General features: G+C 35.5%; 1 protein-coding gene across 7 annotated transcripts in view; it reads right to left on the reverse strand.

Moving 5' to 3' along the window:
- Window positions 1–22,391, reverse strand: part of LOC106074522 (sushi domain-containing protein 2-like) — a 96,182-nt gene that overhangs the window by 11,720 nt on the left and 62,071 nt on the right. For 6 of the 7 annotated variants that reach the window (XM_056040130.1, XM_056040127.1, XM_056040132.1 and 3 more), the window contains exons 3-14: window positions 11,744–11,920; window positions 10,620–10,739; window positions 9,875–10,027; window positions 7,618–7,777; window positions 6,541–6,792; window positions 5,480–5,616; window positions 5,091–5,248; window positions 3,617–3,886; window positions 2,795–3,072; window positions 1,483–1,629; window positions 852–1,013; window positions 488–631 (exon numbers count right to left, since the gene is read on the reverse strand). In XM_056040130.1, coding sequence (XP_055896105.1) covers window positions 488–631; window positions 852–1,013; window positions 1,483–1,629; window positions 2,795–3,072; window positions 3,617–3,886; window positions 5,091–5,248; window positions 5,480–5,616; window positions 6,541–6,792; window positions 7,618–7,777; window positions 9,875–10,027; window positions 10,620–10,739; window positions 11,744–11,920 — 2,158 coding nt within the window. The remainder of the gene's footprint in view (window positions 1–487; window positions 632–851; window positions 1,014–1,482; window positions 1,630–2,794; window positions 3,073–3,616; window positions 3,887–5,090; window positions 5,249–5,479; window positions 5,617–6,540; window positions 6,793–7,617; window positions 7,778–9,874; window positions 10,028–10,619; window positions 10,740–11,743; window positions 11,921–22,391) is intronic. The other variant, XM_056040134.1, reaches the window with a different exon arrangement.

The following is a 22,391-nucleotide window of genomic DNA, read 5'->3' on the forward strand; positions in this document are numbered from 1 at the left end:
AGTAGGCCTGCACCAAGAAGAGGAAAGAGATCATAAAATGAAATAACTGGAAGACAGTGATGGTCCTCAATAAAAAATGTAGTATGTAGTACAGCCTAAAGAATGGAGGGCTATGTAAGACTTTTAGCTGGACTAGTTTAATCTGACGCAATGGCCAAGATCTAAGCAACAAATTATTATAGCAACAATGGCATCTCCCAGATACCCTCTTACCCACAGACTAAAAAAAAAAAGATTGGACTCACACAAACTAAACATGCTATTGGAACATGGAGAATGTGCCATACAATAGCAAATAATAATAATAATAATAAGAGAGTGATAGTGCTGCAAACCCCCACATAATTAGAAAATTCCCAAGTGGACATTTTAAAGGGGACTACAATGTTTCCCTTCCTGATCCTTGCTGTGCTAGAGAATGACTTTAACTTATTTACATCACAATAATGTTTTTAAAACTTCAATGATTTGAAAACCTGCAACAAACCTTTTAGTCCTGATGAAGCAATGACCATTATGTTCAGCAGTTTTTCCTCTGTTACCTGTATCAAGAGAGACAAACCCACTTGCTCTATGACCACAGTGAACTCTACACTACTGTTGCTGGAGTCAGTGCTGTAGATGGTGAAGCCTGAAATATAGCCAGACTGACATTGACCTATTTAGTATATGATTTCATGACAAGATTAATAACTTATAATAAATTAGTAAGTATTGTTAAAGTACTTGAGCAATGAATGTTGTACAATGTGTTGACAATAGAGTCTTAAATTATATATAATAGAGAATTGTTCATCTAAGTATCTTTAGTATATTATTGTAATTTTTAGACAAAACACAAGTATGCTTACCATTTAGTTTTGATGTGTTAGATGTCAACTCAAAAGAATGTTTATCAACAAAGATGGAGTAAATGTACGGGTTGGGATCCATGGCTCGTATTTCTAGTATGGAAGAGTTTGGACTGGCCATCATGGCCACTGCAGTAAAGACTGTTGCATTTTGTTGGGCACCTAGAGCAAAAGAATATAAACGAATTAGGACTTGATCAACGTTATCTTTTTGGTCTTCATTAAGACAAGTATAAAGATACAGAGGAAAAGAGTGGGTTTTTTTTTAAAGTGAAAAAGCGTTGGAAAAAAAAGAGTTTAATGGCCTGGATGTATTCCAACAATAGGTAGAAATTAAGATTAAATTCTACATATGAGATATCATAAGTTCCATCAGTCTACAGCATTTACATTAAAGATTATGTACTGATTGTGTGTTTTAATAATAATAATAATCTTTATTATCCATAAGGAAATTTGTTTTACAATTTGTGCACCAGACCAAACAAAACATTATAACTAAAGAAAACCAAAATATACATGATGATATTACATGTCTTAAATATTTGTGAAGAAAACCTATCCCAAAATGTATAATTTCAAGAACAGATTTTAATTGATTTAGTGTAAATGAGTCTTCTTGTTCCCCTACCTAAAGCATCGGTTGCCTGTGAAGTCCGAACTTGTATTAGAGCTCCACTGTTGTTTTTTTCCCTGAGTAAAACGAATTCTCCAAGGCCATTAAATGTGTAGTTGAAACGATCCAGCGTCTCAATGTGGGGGTCTCCTGCTGCTTGTGCTGTGGATCAATAGATTAGGGTTATGTTAAGAGTTTGGTTAAGGAATAAGGTTGGTCACATTATGTAAACATTTATCTTTACAAGCAGACAACAATATCATCTTTAGCCAACAGCTAATACAGCTTTCTTTATATATTCAAATATAAACAAAATAGATTGTCTAAGATGAAACAGTGAAGATTGTCTAAGATGAAATAGTGAAGATTGTCTAAGATGAAATAGTGAAGGTTGTCTAAGATGAAATAGTGAAGATTGTCTAAATATTGAGACCTGAAATGCTTGCTAGAAACACCTTTCACCACAACAACACAGTAGTCAATCTGTTTTATACTATGTTACAAATTACAGATGCTCCTTCATAAGGGATTATTACATGCTACACTTATTCAGGAGCTTCTTTGCTCTAGTCCTTCATGTTAATAAGAACATATGAGATGACCAAAATATAGCCTTCAACATAAGGGTGATGCACGGTCATGAGCACATTTTTTATTTACCTGAGACTCCTGGACTCTTTAGGAGGCTATAGTATGTATAATTGACAAAGAAAAAGCACAAAACAGGATTGAAACATTGATAATGCCTTATGAGAACCCCAGACCACTGTTAAACTATGTAAACCCAGAGAGATAGGCCAAAGCACATGATTATAGAACTTGCAAAAGCATTCCTGCAAGTTACAGTAACAAGAAAAAAAGAAGAGTTGTGAGAAAAGGAAATGATAGAAAGGCCTCATGGTGTTTCAAAAAAGTGGAATGGATCAGTTAACAGCACTAAAAACTATGAGATATGTGAATGGACAAAGCAAAGTATTTTTAGTTTTTTTTGTTTTTTTTTAGACATATTATTAATAAAAAAAAACTCATTAAAAATTATCATTAATAAAAAAAACATGTTTACAATATAAATGGGTTTATATAACCATAAATTATGGGTTTATATAACCATAAATTATGGGTTTATATAATCCTACATTTAACTTATATTTCAACTTAATTTGAAGAAAAATTAAAAACCACTGAGTTGTCTACTGTTTCGATACCTTAACCATCATATTTTTGTCCTTTATTTCTAGGATCTCAATGTCAAATGAACTTACAGTTAAAACAACTTTAGGTTTCTGAACCTTTGCGACAAAAAAAATGTTTAAAAAGTTGTTCCTACCTGCTGAAGGAGGTGCATAACCTTTGCACTCTACAGGCTTTTTAATCTGCAGAAACTGATTACAGAGAGTATGATTGGATGAAAAATCACAGCAATGCAAATAAGGTGCAATATCCTGTTGCATGTATGTAAAGTAGGGGATGATCTTATGGTCTCCACTTGTTCCTCGTTGGTAGTACCTGTAGCGCTCGACTGTGCCTCCACCTTTACCTTCTAGTGCGTTCAATAGTTCTCCACTGTCTTTGTCATAGCAGCAGACAAATGTTGGGTCAGAGTCACTACAGAGACAAGAAGATACAGACTTTTTATTGTACAACGTACAACTCTGATAAAAGCAAACATTTTAAAGGGCTAATGTCAAGCTAACAAAAAGAAATCACAGTGGAATTTTTTTTTTAAACAATGGTTCAGAGTTGTTTTTTTACTTTTTCAGATTTGATGAGGGGACTATATTCAAGTGCAAAAGGACATTTTGTTTCAGTATTGGAGTATTTAGAAGTGAAACCACCATGATGTGGTAGTTGAAAGACTTCATGAGCAATTTCCTTTAGATTTAAAGGTCTACCTATTAGTGGAGTGAAATTCACCCTTGTTTTTGTCTATGGTATATAGAGGTGTCATCTGACTAGTACAGTGACCAACCACGTTTATGTTCCCAACAGGTCAAGTACCCATTACAGCCGACCTATATCAAGACTTAAACCCCATGACATTTAGCTCTCTAGGCCAGCACTGGGGCCACATATCCCTTAAGTATGAAGTGTAACAACTAGAAATTGTCATCATTTTTCAATGTCTTATGTATAAAGAAAATAAAGTTACCTGCCAAGGTTGGGGGTTATACAACGACTAGCTGAGTGAGACCTGTACAGACAGTTCAATGGGGAAAAAGAGTTCTCATTGCAGAATGGGTCTGCACTGAACTGGGCAGTGTCCCCCTCAGCCTGCTTCAACGTGCATGGGCAGATACCAGTGACATCTAAAGGGGGTTCCAGAGACTGTTCACTCAGCCAATCAGAGCACACTTTTTCTGAGTCTGATTGGCTGGCATACCGCACAGGAAATATGTCTGAATATATTGCTTGCCCAGAACTGAAAATAAAGATATTTTGTTCTAAGGACTACAGTAAAAAATAAAGAACACATTATTATGAATAAATATAATGAAATAAACAAAAAATACAATTAAATGAACTAAAAACCCCCCACACTTTTAATGATTTCTGAAAGCATACAAATTATCAATATATCTCAAGCTATCATCTTGTTACAAGTAATAATTTAAAACTTTTCATGATGTAAACACATTAAAATGTATTGGTAGTTATTATCCATGATGTGTTAGTCAAAGAATAGAAATCAACTTCACAACTGAGCACAATTTGTTGCCTCAGTCTGATAAGCATGTAATATGTCATGTTCTGCCTCAGTCTGATAAGCATGTAATATGTCATGTTCTACCTCAGTCTGATAAGCATGTAATATGTCATGTTCTGCCTCAGTCTGATAAGCATGTAATATGTCATGTTCTGCCTCAGTCTGATAAGCATGTAATATGTCATGTTCTGCCTCAGTCTGATAAGCATGTAATATGTCATGTTCTGCCTCAGTCTGATAAGCATGTAATATGTCCTGTTCTGCCTCAGTCTGATAAGCATGTAATATGTCATGTTCTGCCTCAGTCTGATAAGCATGTAATATGTCCTGTTCTGCCTCAGTCTGATAAGCATGTAATATGTCATGTTCTGCCTCAGTCTGATAAGCATGTAATATGTCCTGTTCTGCCTCAGTCTGATAAGCATGTAATATGTCCTGTTCTGCCTCAGTCTGATAAGCATGTAATATGTCCTGTTCTGCCTCAGTCTGATAAGCATGTAATATGTCATGTTCTGCCTCAGTCTGATAAGCATGTAATATGTCATGTTCTGCCTCAGTCTGATAAGCATGTAATATGTCATGTTCTGCATGACAGACGATCGGGACAAGGATTTGATAGAGAGAGAACTGGTTTGTGTGCGTCATTAGGGCTGTCCTTGTACGGGGACAAGGCGACCTCAACTCAAAACTCATTGCCTGCTTCCTTTCACAGGCTCTAAGGGAGTAACTCTCAGCATGGTTCACTAACAATGGGGTTTCTAATTCGACAAGCATGTAATAGAATTTCTTCTGATTTCAACAATAAACAATCTAATGAGAAGCAGATCACACAGAGTATTTCAGTTGGCACACACATGCTTCCATGAACACTCAACAAAATGTCTTTAAATTCCAATCAACAGACTGAAAAATGACTCACCCATTACAATATAAGGAAGGTATAGACAATCTCACTATTGCAACACTTAGACCAGAAAACATTGAAGCAGGGGGTATAACTACAGAATAGAGTCCTTCATTAATGTTTTGTATACTTTCTTTCCACACTGAATACATTTCTGTGCTATTTTTGTGTTCCTGTTTGTTAAAGAAAAGAAACTGATATTTAGAGAAAGCTTAAATCAAAACATCAAAGTAAATAAAAAAAAAAAAAAACATTTAATACAATCTGTAAATTATTGACAAGGCTATTACAAGTGATTTCACATTTCTTTCAAACAGTTGCTTAAAGTAATTCTTCTTTTTATTTTATCTGTATCAAGAAAACTTATCTCTAAATAAAATGCTAGAATTGTATCTTATTATTACCCTGTATTCTAATATCTCAATCTCATAGCTGCTAGAATTAAAGCTGTTTACATCCCATGTGACAAAGACTCGTTGACCTGTTAACCAATTCTCAGGTTCTAATCTTGTAACTTGGATTGATAGATCCATTACATTTTCTGGAAAATGAAGCAAGAATATAACAATATTTTAATAGCTGCAAGATGCTTAAGTAATATAAAAAAAAAAACTAACATGGTAACTAAGATGAATATATTCATTATTCTTGGGATATCCGTTAAGTCCTTTTTCAGACCTAGTGATCTGTAGGGGAGATGATGTTAAGATCATGTTTCTTTGGCCAATGTTAAAAGAGCAGGGTGTCATGTGTTCAGCACATGACAAACCGCCTTTACTTTCCTCAACTAAAGACATAAGAGTTGGGTTGACTCAGGGGCGCCCTAAAAATCCCAAAATAAAAACTTCCAGTCTTCACAGAGATTTGAACTCAGGTAGGTTCAGAAGCCAAGCGCTTAACCACTCAGCTAACACACCCCTGGGATATCTATTAACACAAGAAATATTTTCCATAATCTGATTTTCTATTTTCTACAAGAAAATGGCATTTTGAGTTGTATCTTCTTATTGAAATATATGATGACACTAGAGGATGGGATGGACTTCAGCTTGGTTTGAATTATTCCAGACATTCTTTGTCTCAAGAGTATAATGATGCACAGCTTTACAGAATTCAGTAAAGTTTTTACTTTAAAGGTCAAAGTGTAAAGGTCAAACAAGAAGCATTAAAAAATGTATTTGATGACATATAGAGATGACTGAGAGGAAAAAAAATTAGTTAGCCATAATTAAATATTGGGATTCTTTGGTAAGTTTTGTAGACTCAGACATTGAGAAATGTGAGAATTGAATGGGTCTTTTATTTCTGTAATCTAAACACCAGCAGAATCACTGCCTGGTCATGCGGTTTGCACACTGGACTGTTGTTCGGACTTATCAATGGTCCCGGGTTCAAACCCTGCCTGCTCCCAGGTTGCACGCACTCCACTTTGGGAAACACAGATTTAGATGAAAGAACAGCTCACTCAGTTCAAAGACACCAGTGTAGTTCCATCCCCGTTCATCAAAGTTCATCAACACATTCACATTGCCTGTCTCAAAGACTGGAGGGAAGATACAGTAAGCATTGTCCTCGAAGTTATAGCAGCACAGTTCGGCCCCAGACTCCAGGCGGCCATGCACTGTGGAGGTGGAGTTCAAACATGGGCCATCCACATTGATGATACTTCCTCCTAACATGGAGCCAAAGTTGGGTTTAAAGAACACCTGACCAGATCCTGTGCAGAAGACAATTGTAGATTAATAAGAAATGTTTGTAAAGTTATTGTCCAACCTCTCATTCTACCAGTGAATACCATTGGGGATAGGATGGTTGGGTGATATTGCTACATATCATAAGTTTTTCACAAGTTCTCTGCTGTACTGAAGATAATTAAAAAATGACAGAAAATTTAACATCATTCTCTTTCATATTTTCAAGATATGCATCATAGAAGATATGTAGCGTCTGTGGTTGAGTGGTATAATTTGCTCAAATTTGACATTTTACTTCAGATGACCACTACAAGCAGTACAGAAAAAAAAAAAGCTACCAGAATCTCCCCCAGAAACTCCCCATCCCCCCCTAAGAGATTGAAGCTGTGCTACACAAATAATAACTATGAAATGTCAGAAACTGGTTGATATGATTGATAGTAATTAACATATTTGATTAAAAATAATCCAACATTTTAATTAACTCATTAATTTCATCAATTTTGTATTTAACTGAAGTCTCGTAAATAAGTCAAGGCTACCCATTGTTTCTGTTCTCTGTTATAAAAATAACATTTAATGTACCCACCCAAAAAAAAAATTAAGCCACAGGTAAAAACCTGATTGTGATTTCTAAACAGAAAAAAAAATAACCAAAGCAACTTTAAAGGCAACTAATGAAGACACAGTTTAGTCTTCATAACCAATTATTGTGAAAAACAAAACCAAACAATATCTAACGTTAATGATAAATGTTGAAAAGCTTAAACTTAAAAAAAAAATCAATTAACAGAATTGTGTTATTCTAATTCCTGCCCTCTATTACAAACAGCAACTTTTATACATACCTGAATGAGAACAGGAGTTTTCTATTTCCAGAGAGTCAATGCGAAAAATCCATTTCCCAGGGATTCCAGTATTGGAAGTCTGGGTCAAATTAATGACAGCATCTGTGTTGGCTCCATTTATTTCATAATAATTCACCTTGTTTCCAGCGTTGAAACCAGCCTGTTAGAAACAAGTTAGGAACAATTTCTGATTAAATGTGATCCAAAAATGGCCAATAGTCAATCTGACAGTTGTTATTTTTATTGTTTTCTACTCACTATAACTCTTCAATCAATTTACTTTTTGTAGTACTTTCTCAGTAATTAAAAAAAAAAGGTCAGTTCAGGTGATTCTCTTTTTACATCTATATTTTTTCATTACATTGTTTTTCTCAATGTTTTAATGTCAAATAAATATTTTCTACACTGAATAATGTTTTTATATTGGTGCTTACTTTGAGAAAAATCAAGTGTAGTGAAAATGAAATAGTTATAAATAGATATAAATGTTTTAACTGTTTGGGGTCAAAGCTTCCAGCCTTTGGGTTTTTAACATATCTTTTTTTCACTGACAATACAAACTATCTCAGAAAAAACTGAAGTCAGAAATTTGATTATAAATATTACAATTTTACTTGTTTATATTTTGCATCATGTTTCATTTTTTAAAACATTATTTAAAAAAAAGATTTTAACCCCTTTTTGCCTTAAAAAAAAATTTTAAGCCATCAATTTCTCATATTTGGAAAGGAATTGAAATGTTAAAGTTTTTAATTAACATCTAAGTTTCAAACTAAGGCTTTGCAAATTTAGATATAAGGCAGCTAGCAAACTATCCACTACTCTTTCTTCATTCTCGATAGTGAAAAATGTTATGGCATGGCATCACAATTTTTTTTTGCTTTTAAATAATCAAATGCATGGAAAAATCTACTTTAAAGGAGTTTGCAGCTTCTAAAGCCAAAAATAAAATAAAAACAAACCAAATAAAATAAATTGGTGATAATTAAATAGTTTCTATTTAAGGCTAAAATATAGAGCAGCAGGAACTGTGAACATATTTCTCATGACTAACTATGTAAATATGTATGCAGGGTTTTATCAAAGAGAAAAAAAAACTTAGCCCATGTATAATCAACAAGACATGATACTTTTGGTAGAGTCATGCATAAGACTGGTGTCTCCATTGAAAGAAAAAAAAAACTTAGCCTAAGTATAATCAACAAGACATGATACTTTTGGTAGAGTCATGCATAAGACTGGTGTCTCCATAAAAAGAAAAAAAAAGGGGTCAGGGAGATAATCTGATAGCGACATATTTTTCCATTATAAATACAGTGTATAAAATATCATGAATAATAAAATTATTAAAATATATCAGTACATAAAGCAATCAGTGAACACACAAAAATGTTTTAAAAAGAACAATTCTGAAAAACAAATCAAGGTTATAAAAAGCATTTAAAAATTTTTTTTTCCATTATTAAAAAAAATGTTGACACATTTATGAATTATTATATTTATATATGTATTAATTTTATTATTTAACTATATGTGTGCGTTATTAATGAAGAATAATCAAAATGGACATGCAGCAGTGAATTAGTATACATCTGCAGAAAAAAGAAATGGCTGCACAAAATGGCCTAAGAGAATACAAAATAATAGATCTATATAATAATGCAAATCATGTTAAATAAAAAAAAAAAACTCAAAGCTACTAATGTGTGCTTTTTTATTTATTATAAAGCATTGTGATGGACTCTTGATCCCATAAAAAAAACAGGCAACAAGCAACCGTTTTGTTTTTCAGAAATGTGAAACTTTTTGATAAAAAAAAAAGATGAAATGAATATTTGTTTACAACTAATACTAGTGTTGTAGATCTCATAAAACTAAAACATTTAAAAAAAAAGTATTAAAATAACTTTGAACAAAATAAAAAAAAAAATCTGATAACTGATGTGACATAAAAAATCATAAGATTTTGGTGTTAAAAAACAATGAAATGTGAAAATGTTAATAATGCGTATCAAATCAAAGAAAAAAAAATTCACAAGCATTGAAAACAAGCTTAGTGCCTTGGATAATATGTGAGTAAATATTCTAAGAAAAATTATTTCAATATTTTTAAAAATGCACTCTATAAAGAGCAAAAAAAAATTCTTCGAATAAGTATAGATATAAGTATAGATCTAAAAAAGTATATTGTGAAACCTATTTGGCTTCAAAGATTAATATACTAGGGGGAGACAACCAAGTCTTACGCCGTATCTACCTTCCATACCTGGGCGGGTTCACCGCCAAGGCCGGACGTTGAATTTCCACGACTGTTGGCTCCAGTCGTCCACTCTATTTTTGCATAATTGAGTATCACAAAAGAAAGTCTGCCTGTTACGTCCAGTACCAAAACTGCTTGGAATGTGTTTTTCTGTTAGACAATGAAACAAATTATTGTAATTGGTAGACCCATTACCTAACAAATAATGACAGTAATATTAACTGTAGGTCTCTATGAGAAATAAGAAACATTTTGTAGAGTATGGCTCATTGATGTAGAGAAATTGAAATAATACTATCTAAGGTCAGTGGTGTAATATATGTATGGGGCATTCTTAAAAACTAGTTAATTTAATCTTGTTATATATGTATATAGTCAAAGGGTCTATGAATATTTAATGACAAGAATTACATAGACTTATTTTACGTATCAGTTTTAAAAACATGTACAAATACTAAAATGCTTTTATATTTTGAATATAAATAATTTAGAAAATCTGACATTATTTTTTCTTTCATTTAAATATCATGTAATAATAATGGTACTCTGTGGTTAACGAGAATATATTAACAACCTTTTTTTTACAGTAATCAAGTGAAGATTTAAATAAAATTTTGCCTGACTCTAAAATTTCTTAGATATTTGCAGTGAAAATAAAGAATTCTGCAGCAGAATGTATTCATGTAAAGACTCCAAGCCCAATAAAATTCAGCATATTGATATTTCGCTATGTGGCACTAACCTTCTGCAGTCCCTCATTGTTGGCACCATAATATCCCACTTCATCCCATGTGGCAACAAACACCCAACAGGCACGGAAATGTTTATAAGCATAATGGTAAGCCTTGATTTCATTGGATGCCTGAAAACATAAATGATGCAGAGGCATTTTTATCCAGCATTAACACATATTAGAAACTATGTTGAAATGATATAAATTCAACACTGACAGAAATCAAATTTAAAATAATTTTCAGGTGCTGGGGTTCCAATGAATATGCACAATTTCAAAATATTGACATTTGCTTATTACATAGTTTTTAGGTTGAGTTAAGAAAGGATAAGCCATGAGAAATATATGTTAATTGATAAAGTGTATCAATTAGTTTGGATAAGTCATGTAATTAATTTTGTAATAGATCTAGACTAACAATAATACATCTGTGTGATATGAAATATTGTTTTTGTTTAGCTCAATTTTATGCTTTTAGCTTTCTCAATATGCTATGAAAAGGGGTAACTGGGTGATCGCTTTTGAAATGTATTTTAAAAAAAGGGAACAACATGAATTCGAACTTGTGGGCTAAAGCCTTCTCAGGCTTCTCAAGCCAACGCGGTAACCACTCTATTAGCAAAGAGTCTATGAACATGGAAGATAAGATTGTATAGTCAGTATTGTTTCTATTTCATGTTTGTGTTCACTAAGCCTCAGACAACAATCTTTAAAGGGGACTAATTCAGCTTATACAACCACTTCAGTACAATTTCTTTCCTTTGTTTGAAATACCAAAGAAATAATTTATTACCAATAGTTAATTAACTAATTCGTTAATTTTTAAAATTGATTCTTGTTTTTTCAGGTAAAAGAAATAACTGCAAAATTTCAGCTTGATCTGAGATACGGGTGTGAGAGAAATAATGTGTACACATTTCTGGCCTGACAGACAAAGCGAGTTAATATAAGCTTTGTAAAAAGTGAAAGCTTCAAATTGTATCACTTATCATGCATTGTTGTTCATTCACTAATCCATCTATTAAGAATTAAGGTCCATGTTTAAAATCTTTCCACTTTTTTAAAAAAGTTTCTAGAGCTAGATCTAGATCTAAGTTATATAATAAAGTTAAAAGTACAATTTAAAAGTTTACATTAGTCAGTGCCACAGGGTCCTTAGTTTCTCTGTAGTAGACAGTGCCGTTAGACTTAGAGATATCCACATCGGCCCAATAGGCAGCAATTATTGGTGTCTCGTCGCTGAGGGGAAATTTGGCTGGTTTGTAAATTGACAGTTCTTGGAAGAAGGAAATAACTCCGTTGTTGTTGACCTGTAAGAAAACAAAGGAGTCTAGATCAAGTAAACATTTCATGTGCCAACTAGGATACAATGATAAATAACAAAACTTTTTTTGTTTCACTCACTGCCACGAGTGACTCCATTGGTGTATATTGGATCCTCGTTTGTTTTTGTTTTTTTGTTTTTTTCACTTATATGAAATGATTAAGGATGAAGATAAGAATCTGGTGAATGTTTTGATCTTAAAAGTACCAGTGTTCTGGCTATTTTAAACAAACACAAAAAGATAAGAGTGGCAGCACTGAACAACAGCACTGAATGGCGTGACTTGATCTAGATCTATATTTCAAAAAAAAAAAATAATAATTGCTCCCTCTTATCTTATATAATACAGACGTTACTTCAAAAAAGAAGACGATTACGTCCTACGCGTCATGCATATTAACCAATGACTTAAATTCTGCCAAGTCACTGGTTTTCCTGGCTAGTTCAGGCAACCCATTCCATGCTCTAATAGCACTAGGGAAGAAGGAGCATTTGATTATATGGAACTAGACGTAGGTGTCTATGTAGTATGTACTGATTCTAAATTTAAATTTCCCGCAAATTTAAAAAGATTTAGGCATTTGTTTAATATGAGAATAATTACAGCACCGGGTCGCAACTAGAAATCTAGACGATAGCGAGGGCAAATAAATTACGTCGACAAACTTCTGTCACGGCACCACGGGGAAGCTGGCCATGACATAATGAGCTACGCCCAGTTGTCTGTCGTCTGTAGGCCTGTCTTATCTCGTCTGCCATGTTGTTAAGTCTGTCGTCAAGTTGTGACATGTGGTCATCAGCTGAGGTCACGTGATAACCCCCCCCCCCACACCATAAAAGAAACGATGACAAATGTTACACTAGTAACCAAATACTTTGAAGGACATATCAATGATCACCAAATTCTCACGGCGCAAGAACACCACGCGTAGTTCGGTTACATTGTATGTGTTAATAAAATCAAAACTGTACAAATAATTGTAAACAAAAATCACATTAATTTGGTATCTTATGGGGCTCCATAATAATTACTTACGGTTGCGGCTATTGGTAAAGTTGATATTTATGTATGACTGTTGAGTTTTAGCAAACTCCTAAAGGTCGTTATTATGACGTGTAACTACGGTGTGGCTGTCCAGTCTAGATCTCGAAAACTAAAAGCGCTAGATAAAATATAATTTTTACTATTGCCTTTGGCGTCCTGGCAAAAGTGCTTCCGAACGCGAACTTACAGACAAAAATAAATAAGTGTGCGATATTGTATGCACATACGTATATCATGGGCGTAGTCCCGGGGGGGAGGGGGGTTCAACGAAGGTGTCATGTGGCCAGCACAACGACAAACCGCCTTTACTTTTCCAAAACTAATGTCAAGTACATTAGAGCAGGGTGGATTCAGAGGCGCCCAAAGATCCAAAATTAAAAATCACAGTCTTCACCAGGATTTGAACCCAGAACCCCTGGTTCGGAAGTCAAGCGCTTTACCGCTCAGCCTAGATATAGTCTAAGTAGCAGTGACATTTTAGCTACTTAATTGAACTGTTAAATCTCAGCATATACTTTCAAAGGCGGCACAACTCGGTGACAAGAGGGAAATAATAAGGGGGGGGGGGGGGTTGGACTCATAGGCAGTTACACGTGTAAACATTGAGTGGAGTGAAGTATCAAATCGCCCCCCTTTCTCTCTCTAAAAAAACCCCTACCCCCTAGAGACTTAGACAAAACGTTGTTGTTTTTTCCATGTCACATTTTATAGGTAATTGATTTAAGTCAGGTTTTTTTGAAAGTAGACTATATGGAATGAAGATACTTTAACTACACTCACAAAAACAAATACTATTTAGCAGAGTATTTAATTTTTTTTTCTTACAAAAACAAACAAACAAACAATAAAAACATAATAATCTTAAGTATGCTGAATTTAACTCTTTTTCTCCTAACTGACGATACCAGCGTTGATTCCACCAGAATGTGGTAAATAATTACGGAGAGAAGGAGTTAAAATCAGTGACCAGTGGTATTACCACGAGGAAAAAAAAACAACAAGATCGCAAAAATGTTCTAAAAAAATGTGTATCCCACCTTTAGATCTGAAAACCAGTAAAAGTGGACTTTGCTAAATGCTAGAGGAGAATAATGAATAGGCTACGCATCAATCTATAATTGTTCCCACTCAATAACTAATTCTACGCCCCTGCCCCCACCCTCTCTTTGTACGTCCAGCACAAATTAATTCTTCTCCACACACACACGTGACTGTATTTAAAACTTGGATATCTCAATGACCTCCTCCACGACCTTGACCTCTAGATAACTGGGTGTGGCCAAAAACAGAGAGAGAGAGAAAAAAATATCTCCCTAGCCCCATCTATAAACACTGTCATCTTCTGCTGCGGATCTGTTTACTGTCATGTTTACTGATGAATCTGTACTTAAAAAAAAAAACAAAGAAAAAAAACTCGTATGTTTTCTTTACCTAAGATGATGTGGGCCTCAAAATACATACACAACATCTTCAATCAAATAGCAACGTCCACTTCTATTCACATGCTGTTAAGACATTGTTTATATATGTACTAGCAGAAATTCAATGCCCGTGTTCATTGGAAACATTAAAAAAAAAAAAACAAGCATATACAACTGAAGTAATAATTTAAAAAAAAAATTTTTTTTAAATTTAGGACTCCTTTCCTCACGGGAGTGGCGGAAGTTTTAAAATATCCAACGGTCTACGCAATGTTTTAAGGCAGTGTTTCCCAAGCTGTGTTCGAGGAACCCTGGAGTTCCGCGAGGCCTCAAAAGGTGTTCCACGAACTACTGGAATAATTAGCTTAGTAGGCCACCACATGAATTAACCTAAAGAATGAGCAAAGTGTTACGCTAGCTACTCTAAATGTGTCTGTGTTCCGTTAAGGAAAAAAGTTTGGTCAAAGGAATATTCATAGAACGTTACATTAAGATTGGTCAAATGATGTTCATTTCTATAAGGAACAATACATACGCCCTTATTATGCTAGGAATAGAAATGTACAAAATGACTACATCTGGTGTCAATTTCAATACCACGTAGACAAGGTTCACATCACAGCTAGGTTTGGAAGGTCAATAATGTTATTTAGCATGAAACCATGAACATAGAAAGAATAGTCTCCCCTCAATCTTTCCGATGAGCGAAATTATTAGACGAGTTATCTCCGCGTGTTTTTTTTTTTAAACATTATTTTATGCTAACTTAAACAAGAGGCCAATCAAAACACCTTAAAAAATTAAAATAAACTGAGCATGTCTACAGAAGACAATCACATAGAGCTATCTAGTCGAAACGTCAAGATTGGGAAGCATTCCCCATCCCCACGAATCCCGCAAACTTTTTTTTTTTTCAAAATTATTTCTATGTCCATATTCAGATTAGATTTCCTAAATTTACAAATTAAAAAAACAACAACATTCACAATGGAGAAAAATGTAGACGTCAGTATCTACAGGAAATCTGCATCTGATGATACTCCACCTCCACCAAACGCCCAAAAAGACGAGACCCTCTCCCCTCCCAACGGATCTGTATATAAATAAATACATTCCTGCATGTGTGTATATGTGTGGAGGGGGGGGGGGAGTGGTGGACAGTGACGTCATTGCATTCGCTATATCTTTAGTTTTCACGCTATTCCTGCGCACGTGAAAGCAATCAAAGATTTTGTTAAGTGCGAAGTGTTCGACCCGCCTGGTTTTAGTTCAACTTACATGTTAAAGAAAAAAAAAATCACCATATATATACAGAGAGAGAGAGAGAGAGAGGGAGAGAGAGATGAACATGTCATGACCCATTCAAATCGTTCGCCAAATTTTGTTTCTTAATACCGCATCATATCGGCAGTAAATGTTACTTAAACAATGAAGTTGTAGATGTAGAACGACATGTAGCCATAATAAGCTCGCATGCCGACTCTTGGCCCATATTTGTATTTACCAAAATCAAGATCTAGCTGTAGAGCAACAGTTAATGTGACTGTAATCAAGAAAGGTCCAATCAACGTCAAACTAGTACAATCTGTATACAGGAATATTTCCTTTAAAAGGGTTCCCACTGAGCACCACGTGATCAAACTGAAGTTGGCTATTGGCTTGAAGAGTTCATTGAGGAAATGTATAATATTCAAGCCTTTAATAAAGGAATATTCGTTTCCAATACACTGAATACAGCAATCTGTATCTACATTTTTAAACTGCCACCAACTGTGAAATTTCCAAGAGCTGCAGTTTATTGATCTAGTTGAAAGTAGAAATTATAATATTATTTCAAACAGTTATTCTCTGCACAAACATGTAAATTATGTACGTTGACAGAAATATAAACTAAATGAAGAAGAGAAAAAAAGCCAAAAGTTTTAAAACACATAATTCTAGATACAGAATTAGTTCTGCCAGAGTCGTCCATGTTTGATCGTGCTGGACATCTTGGTTGTAACAACAGTTATCCTGCTCTATTTTGCTGGACATCTTGGTTGTAACAGAGTTATCCATGCTCTATTTTGCTGGACATCTTGGTTGTAACAGAGTTATCCATGCTCTATTTTGCTGGACATCTTGGTTGTAACAGAGTTATCCATGCTCTATTTTGCTGGACATCTTGGTTGTAACAGAGTTATCCATGCTCTATTTTGCTGGACATCTTGGTTGTAACAGAGTTATCCATGCTCTATTTTGCTGGACATCTTGGTTATAACAGAGTTATCCATGCTCTATTTTGCTGGACATCTTGGTTGTAACAGAGTTATCCGCGCTCTATTTTGCTGGACATCTTGGTTGTAACAGAGTTATCCATGCTCTATTTTGCTGGACATCTTGGTTGTAACAACAGAGTTATCCTGCTCTATTTTGCTGGACATCTTGGTTGTAACAAAGTTATCCGCGCTCTATTTTGCTGGACATCTTGGTTGTAACAACAGAGTTATCCTGCTCTATTTTGCTGGACATCTTGGTTGTAACAAAGTTATCCATGCTCTATTTTGCTGGACATCTTGGTTGTAACAACAGAGTTATCCTGCTCTATTTTGCTGGACATCTTGGTTGTAACATAGTTATCCATGCTCTATTTTGCTGGACATCTTGGTTGTAACAGAGTTATCCGCGCTCTATTTTGCTGGACATCTTGGTTATAACAGAGTTATCCATGCTCTATTTTGCTGGACATCTTGGTTGTAACAGAGTTATCCGCGCTCTATTTTGCTGGACATCTTGGTTGTAACAGAGTTATCCATGCTCTATTTTGCTGGACATCTTGGTTATAACAGAGTTATCCATGCTCTATTTTGCTGGACATCTTGGTTGTAACAAAGTTATCCATGCTCTATTTTGCTGGACATCTTGGTTGTAACAACAGAGTTATCCATGCTCTATTTTGCTGGACATCTTGGTTGTAACAGAGTTATCCGCGCTCTATTTTGCTGGACATCTTGGTTGTAACAGAGTTATCCGCGCTCTATTTTGCTGGACATCTTGGTTGTAACAGAGTTATCCGCGCTCTATTTCGCTGGACATCTTCGTTCTTATTACTACGGTAAGAGATGCATTGAAACAACCTTCGCCCTCTGACGTCAGCTCAGGGAGTCTGGCTGTGGGCCACGTAATTTATTGATCAGCTGTTACTTAGGGAGGACACGCCCTGCCGTTTGAAACCTTGACACGAGGGAAAGAAAATAGGAGGAGACTCATCTCCCCTCCGCAACAGACACATAATTCATCACATTATGGATCTACTAGTGGAGAAAAATTAGATCTAGGTGCACACACATTATAACATATTATTCCCATAGCGTGGATAATTTTTACTTTCTCATCTTTAGCATAATATAATTCAAATACTGGAAAGCTTTTTAGTAACAATGTAAAAATTACTCAAAGTGATTTGTTCTTGATGTTAATGTACCGGAATATATGAACCAAATTTAAAAAAAAAAGGGGGGGGGGGGGAATCTGATTCTATTTCATAATTTTAACTCAAAAAGGAAACTGCCTTCTAAATTTTATCAACGAGAAATATTGGGTCGTATCACTTGTAAGTATCCTGTTTGATATGTATTAGTTATGCTTATCACTTTTCACAATAGAAAGTCTTGAATGTAATCAGAGAAAAGAAAGTGGGTAAATTAAGACAGCTTGGCCAGAATTCAACTTTTGGAATAAAATATGCATAGTGCGAAGGTCAGATAGATAGACCCGAGCAGCTCCGATCACCAAAGTGCGTACCGGTACTTAACTTCCAAACAGAGGCCTGGTAAACAATAGCGCCGCCTGGAAATGATGGGGACTTCATCTAAAAGTAAAAGTCAATCACAGTTGTCTTCCCCTTTGTTCATCTAAGTGTAGGCGTTGTCCTAGGCGACTTCACAGACCAACCCAGTGAGTCTCAAACCATTATTCGTAAAGATACGCTGAAAATATCATTCTAACAGTCTTTTCCTGGACTGCTTTGTCGTGTAAAGATAGACTTAATTCCTATATCCCCAAAATATTGTCTTAATTATTTTTTTGTTTTTGTTTAGAGATTCGTTGGGTTCTAATAGATCCGCATGAATTCGCGAGGCATGGCGGGCTGGTATCAGCTATGTAGGCCTACCTCCATGCACTAACGATACTTTCCTATTCCCCCCCCCCCCCCCCGACATCTAAAGGAGTCCAAAATTATCCAATGGCCAAGCCTCTTCTATATTAGGTAAGCTCTCACTTAACATGTTTTGGAAGTCACGTGATCAGGAGAATCTGTTGATAATGACAGACCAACCACGCCCTGAGATAGACATGTATGTAGTACAGTTCTGACTTCGATGTTACCCTAACCCCAAGCCCATGTTATCTTAGTGTCGGACACGTTTAAATACTATAAATACGCTGTACTAACATCAGCACATGTGTACTAGAGACCCAGTGGCGTAGCAAGGGATTTGGTGGCCCGAGGGGGGGGGGGAGGCTTGGCCTCTTTAGTTAATTAATATTTTGGCATTCTACATCATGACATGAAATAATTGCGTAATATTTATTATGTAATGTAAAAAAATTCGAACACTCCTTTTGTGCCCCGGGGAGATTTTCAAATTTCGCCATCTCCCCCCCCCCCATTATAGCTACGCCACTGTAGAGACCTGTGTTTACTTTGCCAATCATATTAATGATTCAATATGAATACGAGGGAAATGACTTTATGTTGTTTCCTAGAACTCAAGTTGTCAACACATCAGAGCCAACAACTTAGCCATTTTATCTGTTTCGCTATATTCTAGAAGGTGTTTTTTTGTTTTCTACTAGGCCTATCCAATCCCAATCCTAGATCTAAGTGTGTAGAGTTTGAGATCTGATTAGAAACTTCGCCTACAAGAAAGGCTGGAATAAACAAGCAGTAGCCTGGATGTTTACATTCACTGCGGACCTATTGGTTGGGCTATACACTGCATTTGTTCGTTTTCTAGCCCTACCCCCTCCCGGCCCAACCACACCCGTCCCCTTTGAGCTGGTATTGCTGCCAACTCTTGTGTGTGTTTACCATTCAAGAGTTAAAGGGGCATTTTATTCGATTGCCTAATCCAGATGACAGTGACATCACTAAGATCTACACATTCTTTCTACGTGTGTAACTTTTGTAACACACTAGAGGACCACATTTACATTGCAAAGCATTTTTTTTTTCGATTTGACTGCAACGGTTTGAACAAATGTATAGCCAACAAAAAACATGTCAAATAAGAAATAAATGTATTTAATTTTTAAAAATTGTTCGACTTCAATTCAAACTCGAGGGCTCAAGCCTCCTCGAGACAATACACTAACCACTGTGCCAGCGAAGTGCTAATGAAAATAGACGGTTTCATAGCTATCTATTGTTAGTTTCGAACCTTAAAGCGACGAACTAATTCTCTACACAAAGTATAAAGGAGTCTAATTCAACCTATTGTCAAGTACAATTTCTTTCCCTTGTTCAATACCAAACGAAATAATTAATTAGCAATAATTAATTAACTAATTGAAACAGAATCTCTATACAGATGGAAATGGCGACGTCACAGATTTCACCATCTTAGTTGGCGGCGAATTGTGGTGAAATACTTTCATTAACGATAGCAGGGAAGATTTAGTCAGGGCAAAAAAATAAATAATAAAATAAAAGCTGCACTACTAATGCTCACATGAAATGTATTTGTAGTGTTAATGGAGGTTAGATCAAAATAGTGGCACAAAGAACACAAACAGTTGAAACATTAAGAAAGAAAACTTTTTCTGTAAACGTCGATAAACATTGTAAGTAGGCCGATTATTTGTTAACACAGTATGCCCAAATGTTACAGCATGTTACACGGTGATACAGTATGCTACAAACACAGTGATACAGTATGCTACAAACACAGTGATACAGTATGCTACAAACACAGTGATACAGTATGCTACAAACACAGTGATACAGTATGCTACAAACACAGTGATACAGTATGCTACAAAAACAGTGATACAGTATGCTACAAACACAGTGATACAGTATGCTACAAACACAGTGATACAGTATGCTACAAACACAGTGATACAGTATGCTACAAACACAGTGATGCAGTATGCTACAAACACAGTGATACAGTATGCTACAAACACAGTGATACAGCACGTTACAAAACAGTGATACGGTATGTTACAAACACAATGATACGGTATGTTACAACACCATGATTCAGTATGTTACAACACAATGATTCAGTATGTTACAAAACAGTGATACAGTATGTTACAAACACAGAGATACGGTATGTTAAAAACCCTCATTCATTCTGTCAGTTATGTAACATAATAAGGTACGTGCTGCTGTACAGAAGAGTGCCACAAGTCTGTTGGAGAAGGTCTAGATTGAAGTTCAGAATACAAAACCTATACAGGTACATTCCATTCCATTTCGTCCAGTACTGTACAGCAACAAACTTTCCAATGTCACTGATGGCATCAAAATGCTTAGCTTTCCGGAGAGATAAAAAAAAAGGGGGGGGGGGAGAGACGACGAAATGTTAGGACTGTTAACTTATGAGTCTAAAGCCAATGCACTAAATACCGGGATGTGACACGACAGTCGGTGACAGTGGAAGGTTTTTATAGTTCCCAGGACAATCAAAGACGTTTTGCATTTCTATGTAGAACATACAGGCGCTGCTAGGGCTAGGTAACTTTAGGCTAGATCTGGCTATAACGTAGAATGGAGATATCAAGATATGTTCAGTAACAAAGCAAAAGTGTCTAACCGAGGCCATTCGTTACAGAAGGCCTGAACACTGACCTTCAACGTCACAACCTGTGGGCAGTTTAGACCAATAGCTCGTTATCACGCCATACAGACCTGTGACCTAAGTTGATCGTTGCAGAATCTTTTAAAAACTAGCCTGTTCCCCTCAACTGCCTGATCTAGGAAGGAAAAAGACTAGGTTTGTGTGTGTGTGTGTGTGTTTTAAGGTTTCGTAAAAACTTAGATTCTGGATATTTTCACAAACCCCGAAGAGGGAGCACTCGTCCCAAGGTGACAACGTGTTTAAGTCCATTAAAAAGTCCTATCTCACTGACATATACAAGCAAGCCGTGACGTTGAAGAAAAGGTGTCTGAGAGCGGAGGTAAGGAAACGAGAGGGGGGGGGGAGGGAAGGGGAGTTTCCAGATGGGGACACGTGACACCCATGTCTCTGGTTAAGACAAAAAGGCGGACATCTTTGTCTACGCATCTGAACCTGGGCGTATTTCCGGTTGACATTTATCAGGAAACAGAAAGAGTTAGGTAAGGTAAAACACAGGGGAGGGGGGGGGGAGTTTAAAGACAAGCGAAAATAACCGGAGAAGAAATGGAAATATCTGATGGGGGAAAAAAACGTAAATAAGAGAAACACGATTTAAAAAAAAAAGTGTTTGTAATATGTAAAAGAAAATTAATTAATTAAAAAAATCCAGTTAGTTTCGTTGATCTATTTTTAAACAATAAAGTTCATTTCAGATTATCAAGCAAACAAACTACAGTAATAGTTGTTAAGATTTGGAAGCATAATAATAAAACGTGAAATTAATTAAAGGGCATGACCATCTACTTCTATTTTTTAAATTATTATTTCAGTTCAGTACTTTTTACGAAACGAAAGATACCTTGCATAAGCCTTGGCATCAGCTGAATTAAATCCTCAGATCGTGATTTTAATGGCTCGCCCGTAAGATCATTAGTAACTATTGACTAAAAAAAAATATATACTGATAGAATGTTGAGCGAAATGGTGTGCGTTATGCAGCATGTTGTGAACAGGGCCGAGTAGATAAATCCTGACTCCTTGAGGCAAATGTGGAAAAAAAAAAAGGAAAAAAAAAGGGGAGGGGGTACGTTTAGCTCTGCAGCCTTGAACTTGGACCAAAGTTAAGATAGCTACGTGTTTGAGTGATCGCTTGTTGAGACA

Source organism: Biomphalaria glabrata, chromosome 9 (genome assembly GCF_947242115.1).
Source record: "Biomphalaria glabrata chromosome 9, xgBioGlab47.1, whole genome shotgun sequence".
Classification (NCBI taxonomy): Eukaryota; Metazoa; Mollusca; class Gastropoda; family Planorbidae; genus Biomphalaria; species Biomphalaria glabrata.